We start from the raw sequence: 21,285 nt of genomic DNA, 5'->3' as shown, positions 1-21,285 counted from the left end.
ATTTAGCATAATACAATTATGTGATAGTGGTATATCCCTAAATTGCTGATAAAAATGCTACCTGTTTAAAATAAGTAGATTAGAGTTAATGAAAAAGATGTTGCAGCATTTTATAGAAGAAATGTTTCCTGGCTTAAAAGGATTTCTGATGAGACCTTCCTCATTCCGCATCATGGAAATCATCTCATGGTACTCGTTTGTCATCTAGACACTGGAGTTTTGTACAAAGCACATTATAGAGGTACAGCAAAAAATATGCATTACAAGAAAAAATTATGATTGTCTCCATGTTATGACAAAGTATACTTGCTTGGTTTTAAGGAGAGGTGATGTAAGTGGTAGTGGCACAGAGGGTAACGTTCAGATGGTACAGGGGATCATAGGGGGAAGAGGATGGGGAAACTACCTAGAAAGATTGAAGGAAACAGAGAAGGTGATATGTAGAGCAAAAGCACAAATAGAGAAAATATGAAAGCTAGTGAATGAAGGTAACAGGTTTTTAGATATCTTGGTGAAAAGAAATGAAGGTAGAACTGTAATACATAGGGATAGAGGGCAACAGAGCAAGCAGGAATATTTAACGTACTTTATGCAGGGTTCACTTTAGGGAGGGACTATTAGTTAATGTCAGGAGAACAAATGGAAGCGAGGTAGACTGCAGGTTATTTAAAGAAGAGAGATGCTACGTGAAAGAAGCAAAATGTCAAAATGGACGAGTAATTTGAGTCAGATTGGATGAATCATAGGATATTAATGGAGCTTTGAGAGGTTCTGGCAGCGCCATTGACAATTCTGTGAAAGCATTCTTTGGAGGCAGGAGTGGTTTCAGAAGACTAGAGACAGGAAGACGTTATCCTTCACAAAATTTGCAGTAAGGAAGAGGCAGTCAAGTTAGACTTAGCTTGGAGGTGAGAGAAATTATTGGAGTCCCCAGGGTTTCAAAAATACATTCACTGTCTTGCCTGGGACAAGTGTGTTTTGTTGGATGTTGAGAGCTCGGGGAGCAGGAGATTTCAGCAGAGTGGGGGGGGGGAGGGGAGAGAGAGGGCTGCTTGTGGGAGCTGTAGGACAATTGTCAAACCCATTAAAAAAAAAACAAAAACTTATAGCTAGCAACATTTTTACTGGCTGAAGGAAAAAATATTGATAGCTGCAGTTTTTTTTATGGGTTTGACAGTGCTCGATTTTGATTGTAAGTATTACTACCTTTATCATAAGGCTTGGGGATAACTGCATGGAGTGGCAATTGCTACCCTTAAGAGAAACATGAGGATAAACCTGCATGGCGAGGCAGACACAGCCGGAAGCTGCTTGCTAGTTAGACTGGATGCACCATTTGGTCCTTTTCTGCTATCATTACTCTGTTACACAGCCTATTTCCCCCTCTCATCCTCATGTAACCCTTGCACTCTGCTTCTCCATGCCCCACCCCACCAAGGGGGCAGGTTTTTCTCTGTCTCCAGTTTCCCACACTGCAGCCCTCTCACTTTCCTTTCCTTGCTCCCCTGATCCCAGCCCTGCTGAAGTCTCCTACTCCCAGGGCTCTCACCATCCAACAAAACCCGCTTGTCCAAGGCAAGTCAGTGAATGTAGTTTTGAAACCCTGGGGACTCCATTAAATTTTCTCACCACCACTGTGCACCTGCTGCTCGGCTCCTTGTCCCCAACCCTCTCAAAAATTATTAGGATGGGGGGTGTAAATGAGTCTTTTCTCTGGCAAATTCATTCCTGGGGAAATTTTGAATCCCTGGGAGTCATTTTTAAAATGTAGAGTATTTTGACTCCAGCAGATTACAGGATTCAAAAAAAAAAAAAACTCCAGAGGGAGCAGGAGAAGCACTTTAGATATGAACAGTAAATATAGAGGCTTGCTTCTGCTCAGACTGGCCCCTAAAATGCAGATAAGTGCTGGCTTTAATTTCTTTGAGCTGCTGGGTGCTTGGAGTAATAGTTTTCTCAGAATTCTGGTAGCTCCTGTGGGTCAGTGTGTAAAAACAAGTTTTCTGACTTTTGGGGTAAAGTAAGTTGCTGCATCTGCATTGGAGTCCAAGGGACCTCTGAAGAGCTGATTGATCCTGTCTAAAACCCCACCCTCCCCTTTTCCAGCATTTCTTTTGTAGATTGATTGTGGGGCAAAGTCCTGATTTCTTGCAGCTTTATCCAATTTAAAGGGGTCTCTGTCCTCAATGGAACCCTACTTAATCTTCTATGTTTGAGACTTATGGTGGCTGGGATGTCAACAGAAACCTTTCTATTTACAGACAAATCTAGGTGTTTCAGATAGATAAATTGCAATCTTGCTGTCCTTGCTGCATGATATTTTCAGTTGACAATGTGTGTGAGGTTTTTTTTTTTGCTCATTTAACAGTATTTTCACCTAATAATTTGTTTCTAGTAGATTGTTTAAAACTTCAGAGAAATGTGTTAAGCTAGCTGGAAATGCTTCTCAGTCTGGGGGGGGGGGGGGTCAGTATAATGTTGCTCAAATTTTTTGGGAAAGGCTTAGTAACCACCCACCCCACTATTTTCTTGTATACACTCATAAGAGGCCTCATTCCTTGCAGCTTTACTCTATCAAAGTTGTCCCTTTTTTGGTTAATCCCACCTATAATCTACCAGGTTTAATTCTTCCCAATGATGGCCTCACTGAATTTAAAAGCCTCATTTATTTTTGTCTGTCTTGACCATATTGTAAACTCCAAGGAGCAGGGGCTGCCTCTTATGTGTCTTTGTAAGCATGGCATGTGCCTATACAAATGATGACAATATTAGTTAACACAATGCTTTAGAAAAAGACCTCTTGGGGGTCTGGCATCTTACTTTACTACAACTACTACTACTACTACTACACATTTTTATAGCACTACACAGCCTATGCAGCATTGTACAAATATTCAAAAAAGACAGTACCTACTCTATAGAGCCTACAATCTAATAAGACAAACATACAGAACAAGAGACTTGGGGTATTTCATAAAGCAAGAGTGGTTAAAAAAGAAAGTTAGTTAATGAGGCTAAAAGCAGGCAGTCAGGCCTAAGATTTAAGTTACTTCAAAAAAGTGGGTCTTTAGATGGTATTTAGACATGGCGCAAGAAGGGAGCAGGATGCACTAGGTCAGGAAGACTATTCCAAGCACACGACACTTTGAAATGTCTGTATGTCAATGCCAAAAGTCTAAGAAGTAAGATGGGAGAGTTAGAATGTATCGCAGTGAATGATATGAGAGACATAATTGGCATCTCAGAGACCAGGTGGAAGGAGGGTAACCAATGGGACAGTGCTATATCAGAGGACAAATTATATCGCAATAATATAATTGGTGGAGGTATGGCGCTTTTTGTATGGGAGGACATAGAGTCCAACAGAATAAAGATCATACAAGAGACTAAATACACAGTAGAATCCATATGGGTAGAAATCCCATGTGTGTTGGGTAAGAGTATAGTTATAGGGAGTCTACTACAGTCTACCTGGTGAAAATGCTTAGATAGATGATGAAATGCTAAAAGCAATCAGGGAAGCTAACCAATTTGGCAGTGTAGTAATAATGGGAGATTTCAATTACCCCAATATTGATTGGGTAAATGTAACATCAGGACATGCTAGAGATGTAAAGTTCTTGGATGGAATAAACGACTGCTTCATGGAGCAATTGTTTTAGGAACAGACTAGAGCAGGAGCTATATTAGATCTAATTCTTAATGGAATGCAGGATTTGGTGAGAAAGGTAATGGTGGGGTTGGGGAGCACTTGGTAATAGTCAAATTTGGTAATGATCAAATTTGAACTAATGTCTGAAAGGGGGACAATATGTAAATCTACAGCTGTAACAATAAAGTTTCATAGGGAAACTGATAAAATGAGGAAAATAGAAAAAAGCTGAGGTTGAAATTGTACAACAGGCATGGACATTGTTTAGAAATACAATCTTAGAAAGGCAGTCCAGATTATTCCACGCATTAAGAAAAGTGGAAGGAAGGCAAAACGATTACCGGCATGGTTAAAACGTGAGGTGAAAGAGGCTATTTTAGCAAAAAAAAAAAAAAAAATCCTTCAAAAAATGGAAGAAGGATCCATCTGAAGAAAATAAGAAAAAGCATAAGCATTGTCAAGTTAAGTGTAAAACGTTGGTATGACAGGCTAAGAGAGAATTTGAAATGAAGTTGGTCAAGGAGGCAAAAACTTTAAAAAAAAATAAAAATAAATAAATAAAAAAATAATATATATATATATATCTATCTCCAAAGCATGAAACCTGTGAGGGAGACGGTTGGACTGTTAGATGACTGAGGGCTTAAAGGGACTCTTAGGGGTGATAAGGCCATTGCAGAAAGACTAAATGAATTCTTTGCCTCTGTGTTTACTAATGAGGATGTTGGGGAGATACCGGTTAGATGAACCGAACAAAATGACGGTGAACCTGTAAGATGTAGTAGGCCAGATTGACAAATTAAAGAGTAACAAATTACCTGGACTGGATGGTATGCACTCCAGAGTTCTGAAGAAACTCAAAATTGAATTTTCAGATCTATTAGTTAAAATTTGTAACCTATCATTAAAATCATCCATTGTACCTGAGGACTACAGTGTGGCCAATATAACCCCAATATTTAAAAAGGGCTCCAGGGGTGATCTGGTAAACTATAGACCAGTGAGCCTGACTTCAGTGCCGGGCAAAATAGTGGAAACTATTCTAAAGATCAAAATCACAGAGCATATAGAAAGACATGGTTTAATGGAACACAGCATGGATTTAACCAAGGGAAATCTTGCCTCATAAATCTGCTTCATTATTTTGAAAGTGTTAATAAACATGTGGATAATAAAGGTGAACCAGTAGATGTAGTATATTTGGGTTTTCAGAAGGCATTTGACATAGTCCCTCATGAGAGGCTTCTAAGAAAACTAAAAAGTCATGGGATAAGAGGCGATGTCCTTTCATGGATTACAAACTGGTTAAAAGAAAAGAAACAATGTAGGATTTAAATGGTCAGTTTTCTCAATGGAAAAGGGTAAACAGTGGAGTGCCTCAGGGATCTGTACTTGGACCAGTGCTTTTCAATATATTTATAAATGATCTGGAAAGGAATACAACAAGTGTGGTAATCAAATTTGCAAATGATACAAAATTATTTAGAGTAATTAAATCACAAGCTGATTGTGATAAATTGCAGGAGGACCTTGCGAGACTGGAAGATTGGGCATCCAAATGGCAGATGAAATTTAATGTGGACAAGTGCAAGGTGATGTGTATAGGGAAAAATAATCCATGCTGTAGTTACATAATGTTAGGTTCCATATTAGGTGCTACCACCCAGGAAAAAGATCTAGGTGTCATAGTGGCTAATACATTGAAATCATCGCCTCAGTGTGCTGCAGTAGTTAAAAAAGCAAACAATGTTAGGAATTATTAGGAAGGGAATGGTGAATAAAACAGAAATTGTCATAATGCCTCTGTATCGCTCCATGGAGAGACCGCACCTTGAGTACTGTGTCCAGTTTTGGTTGCCACATCTCAAAAAAGATATAGTTGCACTGGAGAAGGTACAGAGAAGGGTGATCAAAATGATAAAGGGGATGGAATGGCTCTCCTATGAAGAGAGGCTAAAGAGGTTAGGGCTGTTCAGCTTGGAGAAGAGATGGCTAAGGGGAGGATATGATAGAGCTCTATAAAGTCATGAGATGGCTGGAACGGGTAAGTGTGAATCTGTTATTTACTGTTTTGGATAACAGAAGGGATTAGGAGACACTTCATGAGTTAGCAAATAGCAGATTTAAAACAAATCAGAGAAAATTATTTTTCACTCAGTGCACAATTAAGCTCTGGAATTTGTTGCCAGAGGATGTGGTTAGTGCAGTTAGTGTAGCTGGGTTTAAAAAAAGTTTGGATAAGTTCTTGGAGGAGAAGTCCATTAATTGTTATTATTGACTTAGGGAATAGTCACTTCTATTATTCGAATTAGTAGCATGGGATCTACTTAGTGTTTGGATACTTGTAACCTGGATTGGCTACTGTTGGAAACAGGATGCTGGGCTTGTTGGACCCTTGGTCTGACCCAGCATGGCAATTTCTTATGTTCGTAGCTCAGTCGTTGCAGAGACAGTCCTCTGTCAGAGGCAGTACACCAGGGCTCTTTCTAGAATCCTGCAATAATAGATCCTAAATCCAGCTAGTAGGTGGCATAATGACAGGGGACATCTCCTTCCCCATCACAAGTGACTGTGAATGCTGCCTCCGCAGCATTCCTATCCCTGGCTGTCCCAGGGAATCTAAATCAGGTTTTCTGCACTGCTGCTGAACCATCGGGCCAATCCAAAATCTGCAGACTGATATTGTACCTTTCTAATAATTCAGCTATTGACCTGTTAACAGAATTAAATGAATTATGATAATGGAAGATAATGGAATGATAATAGAAGATATCTTGGACTAATCTGTGACCAGAATATAAAGAATAGATTTCCTGGATTGTAATACAGATGTAATGTGAATTTTTGGGGGTGTTTATTTCAACGAAGTTTTGTAATATGATGTATAATGGTTCCTGGGTTTGTGCGATCATTTTAAGAGCCTCACACTGGTTCTGTCTCCACTTTGTGATTTGTTTAAAAACTTCAAGAAGGAAAGTGAAATAGAAATCAGTTGATGGTAGACAATTGTCGGTAAATTTACTGCTAGAAAATTCTTGCCTTTTTTCAATGCTCTTATTCTTGTCAAAGGCCAGTTAATGCCATTTTGAAATATAGCGTCGTCCGTGCCTGGAGCTCGGGGCTGTCGTGGCCCCTACTATCCCACCATGAATCTTTTTAAAGGTGGGTGGGGTCTAACTGCCCCCCAGACCACCAGGGCCTGTTGTCAATATTGTGGGGGTTGCATGGGGCCCATTAGAGTGCAAGGATTTTGTCTTTTGTTGGAGAGGATGGGCAGGAACCTGAGGGGGGCGCTTTTATTGGGATGGCTTGGCTTTCGCCGAAGAACATTTTCTGGCAAATGGGAAGGGTTAGGGTAGGGGGTGGGACATCGCCGCAGACATTTAAAACTTTTTTTTTTCTTTTGTAGGTTGCTGTTTTGGGTGGGTCGGCGAGTCTAACCAAATCCCATTTTTGCACTTTCAAAGGGGGGGGGGGGGGGGGGGGGGGTGTTTGGGCCATGAGACCCTTTTAGCCATTAGTGGCCCCAGGTGACAGGGTTCGCCGTTGCGCATTTTTCCCCTGTTGTCTTGTTTACCACAAGGTTTTTCCGTGATAAACAATAATGTGGCGCTATCACCGTGCTATTTTTTTCAGGGAGGGGCATAATATTGCAAGATCGCTCCCTTGTGATATTTTGCCCCTTCCATGATAAAAATATTGCAGCTTAATAAATAGGCCCCATAGTCTGATGCTGAAACCGCCCTGACAGTAGTACAGATATCATGACATAATATTTATTTTTTTATGATAAATATTTTGTAAGTTTGTTGCTTCTGCTGCTAATAACAATACTGCTCTGTGTGTGTGTGTGTGTTTTTTTTTAGCACTTTATAATTATGATGCAAGAGGAGCAGATGAGCTTTCCTTACAGATTGGTGACACGGTGCATATACTAGAAACTCATGAAGGTGGGTAATTCTCTGATGTTTTTCTTATTACTATTTTAATGGTTAATTGTTTTTCAGCTGTACCTTATTTTGCTGGAGCTGATATTTGATTTGATCAAACATGTCTAACTCCTCATGTGAAACCTTTCTTTAAAGAGGGCTTTCTTTTTTCTTTAAAATTTTTATTTTAATTAGGATTTATATTCCATTTTTTTTTTTAAAAACTGGTCAGCCACTTCCAGGTGGATTACATGCAGGTACTATAGGTATTTTCCCTGTCCACAGAGCTCACAATCTGAGTTTTTATAGCTGAGGCACTGGAGGGTGAAGTAACTTGCCCTAGGTCACCAGGAGTGTCACACCCTGCTTTCAGATTTGTTTTTCCCTAGAGCCCAGCAGTTACATATGTTGGGTATTCAGGCTAGTCACTTCTACTTTACCTAAAGACATCTCTAGCATTACATACTGGGCCCTGCTTTGCATGAAATGATGATAATCCAAATGTGAATCACATCCTAATTTCTGCAGATCTCTTGAGTTTAAAATTGTGCATGGGTGATTCAATATTTTTGTTTCCTGCTTCCTTTTGATAGGAAGTTATCAAAAATCAGACACTTGCTGATGACAAATTTAATGCATAATAATATCAATAAGCTGTATAAAATGTCCTGTTCCTTATCGACAGCTATAAACAGAATAACCTTTGTTTCTTCACATGTTTTCATGTAGCTAGTTTATAACAGGAAAATAAAAAAATATTTTTTATCCCTTTAATAGAGACATTGGGTACCTCAGAGTTGGGTAAAAATTGGTATATCACCAAGTAAAAAACACTGGCTTGTTTTTTCCGCAGTGCATGGAAAACTTGAGTTCAGCTGCTGTAGAGAGTTTTAAATTGTTTCTCTCTGTGTGCTAGTATAGTAGAACAGGATTAATGTTTACTCCTTGCGTAGAAATTCTTATAAAGGGAGCCCCTCTGTGTACATCATTTTTTAATTAAAAATATTACTACAATTGAACATCATTGTCTGTTATCAGAGGAGGTTGTGAGTTTGGAAATGGTATTAGTTTCAAAAATCAATATTTAAATATTTTTTTAACACAAAGCTACAGATAATAGGAACAACAGCTGTTACCCTTTTTTAGGTGCACACATCAAAATATGGCATTACACTAATTTCTCTGCAAGAGGAGGGAGAAGCAGCACAGGAAGCACTGTTGTACATTTTCTGATATAGCTGCTGGTCCCAATTACATGCCCAAAGGGTAATAACTCAGGGATCCTGATTGCATTAGGAGTTAATAGAACAACATTTGATGGTGGTAACAAAAAATAAAAAAATTAACTGTTTGAATTATTTATTTGAGGGTGCAGAGAAGTGCTCACAGGTGGCAACATATGAAACAGGGCAGGATTCGCTCTGTTACAGGAGAAAGTGTGTAGGCAACTGTGTGGAGACAGTTTATTTGGCAGATTTTAATGAATAAAAGGAAAGGGAATTAATCAGATTTGAGTTACAGATAGTGCTCCTGAAGTCGGCTGCTAGTTGGCAGTGCTGCGAGCTGCCATACAGAGGGGGACTGTGTTTGATTCCCAGGTTGGATCTTCTGTTCCCTAGGTTGACCAGGACTGGGCAAAATTTATTTTACAGTGGTGGGCCATATTGCTAGCACCAGGGACCACTGCATCACCGTATTCTGTTTAGAATTAGGGCTTGAATTTAGGAATTCCTTTTTACTATCTGGGCTGTGAAGTGATATTGAAAGTGAAAAGTGGTGGCCTTTTATATAGAATAAAAGTCTCAGACATTCTCATAAGCGCTGACGGTCTGGCAACAGAACATGACGGAAATTAGGAGCTCCCACCACCCTCCCTTCCACCAAAAACCCATACCGATTGGATCTCTAGCTTTGTCTGGGCTTTCCCTTGTCTGTGGATCGTCTGTGCCTGTTCTTTCCTCAGTATCTCTGCAGTCCTATGCCATCATGGCCATGCCTTCTTTTTGCAGATAACTAAGGTTTTAGCTTTACTTGTCTTATTTTGTGCGCTTCCTATGCGTGGTTGTCCATGTGCCTCCTTCCTACCAGACCTGCAATCTGCTATTCTAGTGAACTGCTGATCTTTTTTTTTTTTTTTTAATAATTGTTTTGGGTCTGACTTCCGGATTCACAGCATATTTTTTTTCTTTTTTTGTCAAGTAAAATTAGCTGTGGAGCATAGAAAGCAAGTGAGGAGAATGATTGAGTAGAGGAGTTGCATGGACAGTGTGTGCAACTAGAGGGAACAGCTGCAAACACAAACTTGCTGCTCTACAGAAACTAGAGTGCACCATGGGCAAGAAGAATGGCATCCCATGGCCGGTTTTGGCTCATGGGCAGTAGTTTGTCCACCTCCGCTTTAGACATGGCATTATAAGTTCCTGGGGGAGAGGAAGGGGTATTGCTTAATGGTGCCACCTACTGGCCTGATTTAGAGTGCACGTGCACCAGAGTCTGTGTCAAAGAACTGTCCCTGCAATGGCTGACCTAGGTGGGTGGTTATAGAGTGAAGGAAAATCCCTGGGCAGTTGTAATTGAAGGCTCATGGCACTGTAATCCAATAGAAAATAGTTCTGATTGCACTGGAAGCGCAAAGGAGGAAAACACTAGATGAAAACTTAAAACAAACAAAAAAAAACATTTAAAGAATTTACTCTCCTTTCCACTATATTGTGCCATTTATAATTAATAATACATACACAAATTGTAATTTCATTTTTTAAATAAAATTGAGCAGTCCATCTTCTCAGTTATAGGAGCACATTTTACAAGTTGAAGTGCTCCGTCAAGTGTTCTGTTCCCTCAACAAGTAATCATTCCTATAGGGATCTGCATTGTTGTTGTTTTAGATGTATATTTTGCCTTTCAGCCATGTCAAAACTAATTATATTCAGGTACTCTGTATTCGCCTGTCCCCAGAGGGTTCACAGTCTTAAGTTTTGAACCTGAGGCAATGGAGGGTGAAGTGGCTTGCCCAAGGTCACAAGGAGCGGCTGTGAGATCTGAACTCTGGTCTTCCTGATTATTGAAGTTGGGGGGGAGCGCAGATAATCTCTTAAATTGTTTCGTTCGTGACTGTGGATAGATTCTTTGCTTTCTTTTCTTGATGATTGGGGAATGGATGAGTGGGGGGGGGGGGGGGGTTAAGCATCTCTGTAGCTGCAACATTTTATTTAAGTAAGTGAAAGTTAACAGCATTCAATAATATAATTTTCCCTGCTTAGACTATTTTTACCAAAATACTGCAAATCAGTGTGTGTATATATACATATTAAATGCATACATTATTCAGTACTGAAAATCGCTATTGCACATGAGAACACAAAACCTGAGCTTTAAACTGTAAGTGATGGAGGTGCTTATGCATAACTGCATAAGTAGGAGACGAAGCTTGCTAATCTAACTTTAAAATGAAGCTGCTGTTGGCGTTAGCCATATGCTAGCCTTCAGTCAGCACAAATGCCCTGGCTGCTCACCAGAAAGCAACTTGTGAACAAATTTAGTGTATGGTACAGTGAATGACTTCTGGCATTGCTATAGCTACAGAGGAATTTGCTGTCGGATAGCAAATCAGTGGTTAGTTTCTAAAGGGCTGCGGTCTTATTACTGCTCAGTGCACATTTAAATAAATTTAAAGCAGCAGTACCTCCTACTCTTATCAAAACAGACATTTGCAGCAGGGAAGAGACTGAGGAGGATACAAAACAAAACAAAACAAAAAACAAGCAACCCCTCCCATCATTCACCCCCCCCAAACCCTATATGTAATTAACTGGGCACAGAGGAAAGGCCAAGTAATTGAATGACCCTGACATCTCCTGCTCCCTCTTACACCTCCTCTGGGATTCATAATATGTCACATCATAAACTGGGTAGTTTTCACATACCACCCAATTGGTAAATTATTCGGTGACAACTTCCAGTAGAAGAGGGGGGTAATACCAGTATTGCCTGTTATAATTTTACCATTTGCCGAATTAAAGTGCTTTGATGCTAATATAGTTCTTTTGGCTCCATACTCACTACAGATAAGAGGCACTGCACTTTAAACATTGAATGAGCCGAGTGGAAATCCATGAAAAATCTGAAAAGTGAATTTTTTTTTCTGTACCTTTGCCTTCAGGGCTGGCCTGGTGGCTCTGTGCCAAGTGCTGTGCACTGTGATATGGAGAGTTCCGGTTTCAATTTCCGAACTGGACTTTTGCTGTCTGGGTTACTGGAGAAGTAGCATTCGGACTTCCGGCCATCGTTCCATGTTGACTCCTGCTGTCTGGAACTTAGGGTTTATGTGCACTGGATTCCAAAAGGAATCAGTCTGTAGCCTCTGTTCAAGCACTGACACTGCAGTGGCTGGGGTTGGGAAGTGGTTAAAAAAAAAAGGTGGGTAGTCATGGAAGAACGCTCATGGCAATATTGACCAAGAGAGGCCGATTTTTTTTATTCAACAGGAAAGCCAAAAGAGCAGAAGGAAACTGCTGCATTAAAAAAACAAAACAAAAAACTTGCTTGTTCCCACTCACTGCATCAAGGAGTTGAGCATCTGGTTCCATGGTCTCTCTCCTTCTGTGATCTGGGCCTGGATCCCTTTGGCCTTTTTCTCACTGTCTGTCTCTTCTTGTGGCATAAGCACTGAAACCCCTGACATCCTGTTTAGAGAAAACACTCTGGGCATCTGGGAGCCTCCTAGCCCTGTTCAGACTTTCTGGTCCAACATTCATTGTTTTTCTTCTGCAATCTGGAGAGAGAATCCCTTGCTGCCCTGCATGTTTCCCTCGCTTTGATTTGGGAACTGGGGAACAGATCTCTGGCCATACACTGACCATGTGATTTAGGAACTAGGAGTGTGCAGGCAGCAAATTTTCATTTGTTGGTGGGGAAGGGTTCCAACCAAAGTTCATGTCATTGAAGTGGGCTTTTTTTTTTTTTTAATCATTTTGGAAATTAGCTTGTGCTATTTCTGAATATTTGCAGACATTGCCACCAAATTGTATGATATCGTTTATCTATACTACACCATTTTAGTTATCAGCAACAGACACACACCAAACCTGTGATATCTGCTCCTGAATTGACTCTTAACAAATAAAGTTATGAACTATAAAATTATTATAGATCAAACATTTGGCTCCACAAGTTACATTCAAAAGACATGTAAGAGGATATTCAGCATTTTCATTCCATTCCTTGCATAACCCATGAACAATCATTTTTCCTCACAGTAGGTCTAAGAACAATGATTTAACAGTATAGGCTTAATTCACCAAGGCACTTCTGTCATTATCTGTGTCTGGCACGACTTATATTCTAATTCTATTCTATGTTTACATTTATAATACTGCCTTATTCTCTAGGACAGGGGTGGACAATTCCAGTCCTCGAGGGCCACAAACCTGTCGAGGTTTTAGGATATCCTAATGAATATGCATAACATAATTTGCATACAACTGAGGCACAGGGCATGTAAATCTCTCATGCATATTCATTAGGGATATCCTGAAAACCAGACTGGTTTGTGGCCCTCGAGGACCGGAACTGCCCACCCCTGCTCTAGGAAGACCTAAGGTGCTTACACATGATAAAATACTTCCATAATATCACACATACAATAAAATACCTCAATTAGATGCTCTATTCCCCTACTCTCAATATGAAGTTTTCCATGGTTATATATTTATGTAGGAGAATGGTATAGAATTAAGTTGTGGATCTGGGTATGGGAAAGAGTTCACATATATAATATAATCGTTAAAATGAATGAATAGGATTAAATGAAAGGATGGGTAATTAGAGAAGAGGGAAAGAAAAATACAGAAATGTCTGGAATAAGTAAGATGGTGAGAATTGGAAAGAATGAATGGAAAAGAAAACTATAGATGAATAGATTCATAAAGACTGCTTCCAATATACAAGGCACGATTAATCAAGGTCTTTTCCCATAGTCCAGTGGTATTCATTGCCAGTCCTTGAGGGCTGCCAAACAGGTTGGGTTTTCAGGATATTCCTCATGAAAATGTATGTGAGACAATTGCATGCACCTGCCTCCATTGTATGCAGATCTTTCTCACGCATATTCATTAGGTATATGCAGAAAACAACCTTTTTGGCAGCTCTCGAGAGCTGGGAGTGAAAACCACTGGTCCCCAAAGACCTTACTTGTTGGAAACAAATTGCACAATTTAATTGTTCACTGTCTGAAAAAATGCTTTCTTAAATTTGTTTTAAATTGGTAACCAGTTTAGTTACATGGAATGCCCTCTAACATTATTATTTTGAAACAGTGAATAACTGTTCCTTATTTACTTGTTTCACACCCTTCTCATATCTCAGCTTTTTTGGCATGTCTCAATAATGAACTTACTACATTCCGTTTACCTCTATTAACATTATTGATTTTTCATTTTATATTTTTAAGAATCTCCTAGGTTTAAACTTGTAGATTCTCCAGTGCTATCTTTCATGTTAACGAGCGGGAGCGGGATCTCGGTGTGATTGTATCTTGAGATCTGAAGGTGGCCAAACAGGTGGATAAGGTGATAGCAAAACCCAGAAAGATGCTTGGATGCCTAGGGAGAGTAATGGTCCTCAGGGAAAAGGTGGTGATATTGACCCTGTATAAGTCCCTGATGAGACCTCATTTGGACTATTGCGTACAGTTCTGGAGACAGCCTTCAAAAGGATATGAACAAGATGGAGACTGTCCAGAGGGATTCTACTAAAGTGGTCAGTGACCTTAGTCGTAAAGAATATGGGGAGAGACTTAAAAGTCTAAACATGTATACTCTAGAGCAATGGTTCCCAACCTGGGGTCAGTGAGTCCATCCCAAGGGGTCCTCCAGTAGGGATGCCAGAAAGTTTAGCTAGGGAGAAAATAAATGAGCTGCTGCTGCCCGTGATTAGTCGAGTTGCTGCCACAGGTCAGGAGCATGAGAATGGGGTGTATTATGGCCCCGGAAACTTAAACTTGCATTGCTGCAGACCAGGAGTTTATACAGAGCAGAGTTAGGAAATTTCTCCTTTCAACTCACCATACAAAAAATATATTCAAATTCTGGTGTCCCCTCAATAATAGTATTTCAAATTCCCTTTCCTACCAGCCACTTTGTGAAATAACATGAAAACCTGTTAAAAAGACATTTAGAAATTATATAGCACAGTGGTTCTCAACCTTTTTCCCATCGTGACACACCTGACAGACCTCGCTCACATGTGTGACACACTGCTCAATACAATTCAAGGCGGAAATAAAAAATAAAGGTCCAGTATTATTTTTATTGTTAAGAATAAAAGATACGTATTCTGTCTGAACAGAAATTGAATAAATAGTAAACAGCCCATACCAAAACAGCACCAATTTCCAGCACTTAAACAGTAACCACCTTACCTAAGAAAAGACAACACTGAAAATATTACACCAGGCCTTAAGACACCAATATATCTCCTATTAGGAAAACGGACCAAGTCAGGCTGCTGTAGAGCCCTACACAAACTACACCCCAGCAGAAAACCTCACCTGAATCACGTGCTGACCCTCACCTAATAAAGAATAAAGAGACCAAAACGCATAACTAGAAGCATGCAGACAAAAACTGAACTGGGAACCGCAACAAGCCAGAGTCTCTGTATGCGGTGTAATAAAGGGAAAAAAGTCCTTTATTAATCGTCCTTATAAAACAGTCCTTATAAAACAAATCAAAAAATATAAAATCAATAGCAGCAAAACCATATTAACAAGAAGTACAGATTATTTCAAAACAGCTGATGAATGGAATATCCAATAATAAAAACTCATATCAAAACTTTCTAGATACCAATAAAATATTTCAAAATAGCAGACACACAGATCCAGTAATGAAAAATAATGATACAAAAAAATGTTTTGCTCTGCATACCTGGGAACGTTTGATATCCAGGTGCCCTGAGATTGTTTTGAATTAGCAGGAGGAGGGATGGTTTGCTTGCAACTTTCTCATCTCTCTCTCACACTGGCTCTCAATTGCTCACATATGCACATGCTTTTTCTCTCTCGCTTATAAAGGCTTTTAATTACACATTTACACACATGCTGTCTATCTTTTCATGCTTTTCACAGGCTTTTTCTCTCACACACAGATTATCATTCACATGCTTACAAACATGCTCTCTCTCTCTCTTTATCTCATTTACACACATGTTCTCAATCACATACATGCTCCCTTACCTAAACCAGCTCTGTCTCACACACACACATGCTCTCGCTCTCTTACTTATTCACACAGGCTCTTAATCATACATACACATGATCTCTCTCACACACAAAGGATCTCAATCACACACACATACTTTTTCACACAAACAGGTCTCAATCACAAACTTACATTCATGCTATCTCTCTCTCTCTCACACACACACACACACACACACACACACACACATGCTTGCTCGTTCACTCACTCTCCTCCCCCCCCCCGCCCCGAACTAGCAGCAGCAACCGCCTTCATTTTTAGCCCTCGCGGAGAAAGGAGTCCCATCGGCCGCGAGGGTTGACGTTGTTCCTCATCTTACTCTGACCTGTGCTGCTCATTTTTCAGGCCGCGCCTCTCCTTTTCTTCTGGCCAATGCTGCCTGCACTAGCATGGTGTCTAGTTCCCGCGCACACACCCGCTGCTCACCACTTCCTCTTCGGGCCGTGGGGAGGGGGGCGGGAAGAAGAGAGCATGCCGGTGCCGCTGACTCCAGCTGTTCTGCCGCATTCCGCCCGGGCTGTCAGCATTAAGCCTGGGGGGAGAACCTATTTCGCTTGGGTAGGGGGAGCATGTTCTTGGTGACACACTAATTGAGAACTGCTGATATAGCATACCAGCCATTCCATAAGAGTACTAACTCCCAGGACTTGAACAGCAACAACCTTACCTATGAAAAAATAAGACTGCAAACGGAGAACACAGTACACTTACTGTTGGAAAAACAAAGAAAGACAGACCGTTCTAGATTCCTACACAGAATCTACATCCTTCTTAGCAGAATCCCTCACCTCTGTTAAACATGCGGAATGCAGACTGACCTTATCTAATACAGAATAAAAAGCTATAAATTATAAACAAGCATACAGAGACAAACTGAAATTCCAAGATGCCTGGGTTGGCGGGAGGTGTGGAGCGAAATTGGGGGCAGGATATAGCATGCCTGCAACATTTCTGGCTTGGACTGGTGGTGGCAGCGATTACCCAGGTTGAGGGAAAAGCAGGACCAGGGAGAGGTGATGGAGAGAATTTTAAGTACCAGCTCCTTAATCTGCACTCTCCTCAAGCAGCAGCACATGTGGCTGTTATAGAAAGCACAGTCTTGCTATGTCAGATTTTTGGTGACACGCTGGTTGAGAACCACTGATATACAGTATGCATTTGTATTAGTCTCACTGTACAAACTAAATAGTGTTCCCGCTAAAGAGCTGCCTGAGCCACAGCAGCTTCACACCACTGGCCTACAAGTTCATATTCATAAAACTGCTGGACGACAGCTGCAAATGTGTACCCTGGGGCAGTTCCTTTGCAGACACAAAGCAATGCAATGAGTGCCAACACCACTGGTGCAGAAATCCATGGAGAGGCAATAAATAAGATTACCAGATGTGTCCAGCTGGAACTAGTGCATCAGAACTGCCCGTAAGGTAAATAATACCACTTAGGTGTGGGCAGCAAGTCCACTGCCGCCTCTTGCACAAGCAGCCACCTCCTTAGGACAAGCAGGATGGTAGTCCTCACATGTGGGTGAATACCTAGCTACAGGCTGCTGTCTATCCCACACTGCAGTCCTTTCCTAAATCAGAGTAGGCAAAGTGACTCCAGCATAACAAAATGAGCATTTCTCTCACACTATAACATTTTATGTAATTTAAAAGATTTATATCCATCCACTTCACATTTCATGGCTGGATACAAGAAAAAACATACATAAAATCCTATTAAGCAAACATTCCCTAAAGAACACCATCATGAGACGAAGTAAGTCCTTTCATGCTAAAAGCAGATCAAGAGAGACACATTTTGCATTTTTCTTAGTTTGCACATCTTATGTTTCGATTTGCTTAGTTAACTTTTTTACACTTTTTGCCTTTATCCTCCCTTTCCACCTTCTCCCTCTTTGCCCATTCCCCTCCTTTGCCTCACCATTTCTTTTCCCCGGGCGAGTAACTGCTGTGATCTCGCTCTCCCCCTGAGTAGGAACCCAGCAGCAGCAGCAGCAGCAGGAACTCCTCCCAGGTTGAGACCTGAGGGTGGCAGATCTTCCTGGGTTGTGGAACACTGTAGTGGCTCCTCCCATGTCCACTTCTGCTGCAGAGTAAGCTGCTTCCTCCTGGACCCGCCACAGCAAAAAAACAGCTCTTTTCCCTGACCTACCAAAAGAGAGGCATGGCTAAGCCATGGCATGCTTTCAATGAAGATACATAATATAGAAGAAATCATTCAGCAAAATATACCAAAACATTAGCATACAAGACAACACATGCAAAACTAGCTGCTTAAGGACAACGTGTGGGTGATAAGATGGTCCTTAAGCATCTAATATTGCATGCGTTGCCTCTATGCTAATGTTTTGGCATATTTTGCTGAATGCTTTCTTCTATATTGTGTATCATCTATGTGGTATGCGCACTCAACTCTTTGACTCTCGATTTTATAATTTAAGCTTTCAATGAAGTCAGTACATTCTGGCAGCCCCCCTACCTGCTGAATTTGTTAGCTGTTTTTTTGTTCCTTGCTTGGGACTCCCCCCTTCAGGATTATTCAAGGCTCCCCTGGGAGCCTGCTCCCCAGTTTTCTCACCTCCATCTTAGTTAACTCTGGAAGCATTTTTATACTTTGCAAATAAAACAGCTTAGTCTTTTTCTTGTTTTTAACTCTTAAATTCATACACGTGGTAGTTCTTTTCAGTCCTCAGCACAGATTGATCAACAGTCATAAGCTTACGAATCACATCATCATCATGTGCACACAATATACAGCAGTTCAGTTTCCTCCCAGATCACATGGGACTTACTGTAACATGCCAGAATTCTGGCTGCCTCCTTTTCCTTTGCGTTTAAATCATCCTCTGTCTTGACTGAATGTCCCCCCACCCATTCCAGCTACATTGTCACTTTTAGGCCAGTGAATATTTTCTCCATTTTAATGCAAAAACTTTGTTCCCATATCTTCATCTCCTTATTTTCTATTGAAGATTTAAATTGTTGGCAAAATTGGTTGCTTCACATTTAAAGTTAAATAATGTGTCTGCACATATCTGCAAGATTTCATATATATTTAGATGACTATGATGCTTTCTCTGCCTGCCCATTACATTTCACAGAAAATTTCTGGAAAATTTTTCACATTCTGTAGACACTATGGGGCTTCACTGTAAAAAAAAAAAAAAAAGAACTTGTATAGTCAGACTTCACAGTCACCAAAACAAATTGAGGTCCATATTCAAAAGCATTTTAGCTGGCTAGCTTACAAGTACTTTGAAAGACATCCACAATCTCTACTTCTTACAGGTTCTGAAGAGGTTAAAAGTGTGAAAAAAAAACAAAACTAGACCAAAAACATTACTGTCTGAATGGTCACTTTTCATACGTGTCTCATAAAAATCTCAATTTCTTATCCTGTTCCTCCATGTCCATGAGTGTGTACTCCCGCAGTAATTATTTTGGACCACAAGCAGATATTGACTTCTTTATACAAATGTGAAAGATATATACATTTGTATAATCTGGTTGACTGAGCCCCTGATAAAGATGAAAAGGGCACTTTTATTTTTAATCTGGATCAATTAGAATAAATATTGCATCTTCCAAGACATAGGTTAAAATCTTCAACTGGCAATGCCTCCTCCTTCCTTCCCACCTTTTGGATGATTTGGCCAGATCTCTGGCCATCTCCTCTGTCTGAGTAAAGGCCTGTAGACCAAGGGTGGGCCAGATCTGGCCCATCATTAGCTTTCTTCCAGCCTGTACGATGTCAAGCCTTGAATGACACACTGGCAGTATTCTGACCCCGTCAGCAGGAAGAAGACCGGCACCACAGCATAAGCTCGCTGGTGAACTTCCCACCCGTCACCAGCAAGGAAAACCAACACCACGGCATGATTCGATGACAAGGTTCCCACCTCTCACCCGCAAGAACATGCCCCCATGGTGCCGTGGTATCATGTTCTGCCGGGGTTCTCACTTCCCACCAGCAAGAAGAGGCCCTGCAGCGTGGTGGGCCCGAAGTTGATCTGCCTGCAGGCTTCCAGCACCCAGCCTGCAGGAAGAAGATGACAGAACCCCGGCAGGGAGGATTAGTCACATGGTGGATTGGGAAGGGGGTGAGGATAGGGGAGTACCTGAGAGGAGAGAGTAGGGAATGGACTGAAAAGAGGGAGGGGAGAGAGTGTATACCAGAGAAGGGAGTGATTAGAGCACTGCATGAGTCTGGCTTTCAGTGGTTTCCAGTTCAGTTTTTTGCCTGCATCTCTCTATTTATACTTTATAGGTTTTATATTCTTATTAGGTGAGGGCCTTTTTGTGTTCTGCATTTGTGACTGAGGAGAGGTAGTCGGCTAGCCGGGAAAATGTCTTGTACCTTGTGGGTTGAAGGTCTTGCTAATTTTGTTAGAAGCTGGGATCCATGACTGAAGGGGCTCCTCGGGCGATAAAAGTGATCGTGTGCAAGCCTGCTATATACTGAAATGCCTGTAGCAAGTGCTGGGGCTTTTTGGTTGCCGTGATGAGGAGATCTGGTCAATAACTTGTAATGTGGCCCTAGCACAAAAAAGTTTGCCTAGTCCTGCTGTAGACCAATCCAGTGTAAATGGAAGTGCAATCACCTTTTTTTTTTTTTTTTTTAAACAGTCTCCAGCACATATTCTTGTTCCTAGTTCCCCTGCGTTTCAGTTGCTTGGATCTTATTTTTTACATAAAGTGCTACTCCTCCCTCTTTTCTGTCATCTTTGTCCTTCCTTAACAGATTGTAGCCTGGTACGGCCGTTTCCCATTCATGGGACTCGCCAAGCCATGTCTCTGTAATAGCAAGGATGTTCCAAGTCTGCATCCACCATTAGGGCTTGCAGGTCTGGAACTTTATCGCCCAGACTCTGAGCATTTGTGCTCTTAGCTTTCCAACGGGTCCTCCTGGTCTCCTTTACTGCTCTATTGCCGAGGAGCGGACTGTTGAGCTGGTTTCTTTTATTTTCTCCATGCGCTTTTTGTATTTGTCTGAGGCATCATGCCAAACCCACAGGCTTCCCTCTGCCACCAGTGTTCTCTAGTTTAAATGCTTGATGACATGATCTGAATTTCTCAGTTAGGATCCTTATACCTGCAACTGAAACATGTAGGCCACCTTTGCCATACAGCCTTTTACCGTTCCATGTATGGTCCCAGCCCCCAGTACATCTAAAACCTTTTGTTTTTTACCAGTTTTTGAGCTACGTATTGAAGTTGTCTATATGGTGTAGCCTTTCCTTTCCATATCCATGAATCGATAGCACTTCTGAAAAGGCTGTGGTCTTCAGCATGTGTTCAAACTTATTTCTCAGTCTGAAAATCTCTCTGTACTACAGAGATGCTGCTTCTAGTGAAATCATTGGTCCTCAAGATATATTATGACATTAATTTTAATTTCCCTATTTCTTTAATTGCATTAAAAATCTGGTTTGCAATTTTTG

At 40.9% G+C, this 21,285-nt stretch overlaps 1 protein-coding gene across 5 annotated transcripts in view; it reads left to right on the top strand.

The window, feature by feature from the left end:
- DOCK1 (dedicator of cytokinesis 1) overlaps nucleotides 1–21,285 on the top strand; it is a 1,428,876-nt gene that overhangs the window by 112,539 nt on the left and 1,295,052 nt on the right. For all 5 annotated transcript variants that reach the window (XM_029610025.1, XM_029610029.1, XM_029610028.1 and 2 more), the window contains exon 2: nucleotides 7,519–7,602. In XM_029610025.1, coding sequence (XP_029465885.1) covers nucleotides 7,519–7,602 — 84 coding nt within the window. The remainder of the gene's footprint in view (nucleotides 1–7,518; nucleotides 7,603–21,285) is intronic.

Source organism: Rhinatrema bivittatum, chromosome 7 (genome assembly GCF_901001135.1).
Source record: "Rhinatrema bivittatum chromosome 7, aRhiBiv1.1, whole genome shotgun sequence".
Classification (NCBI taxonomy): Eukaryota; Metazoa; Chordata; class Amphibia; order Gymnophiona; family Rhinatrematidae; genus Rhinatrema; species Rhinatrema bivittatum.
This window is presented reverse-complemented; position numbering and strand designations above follow the sequence as displayed.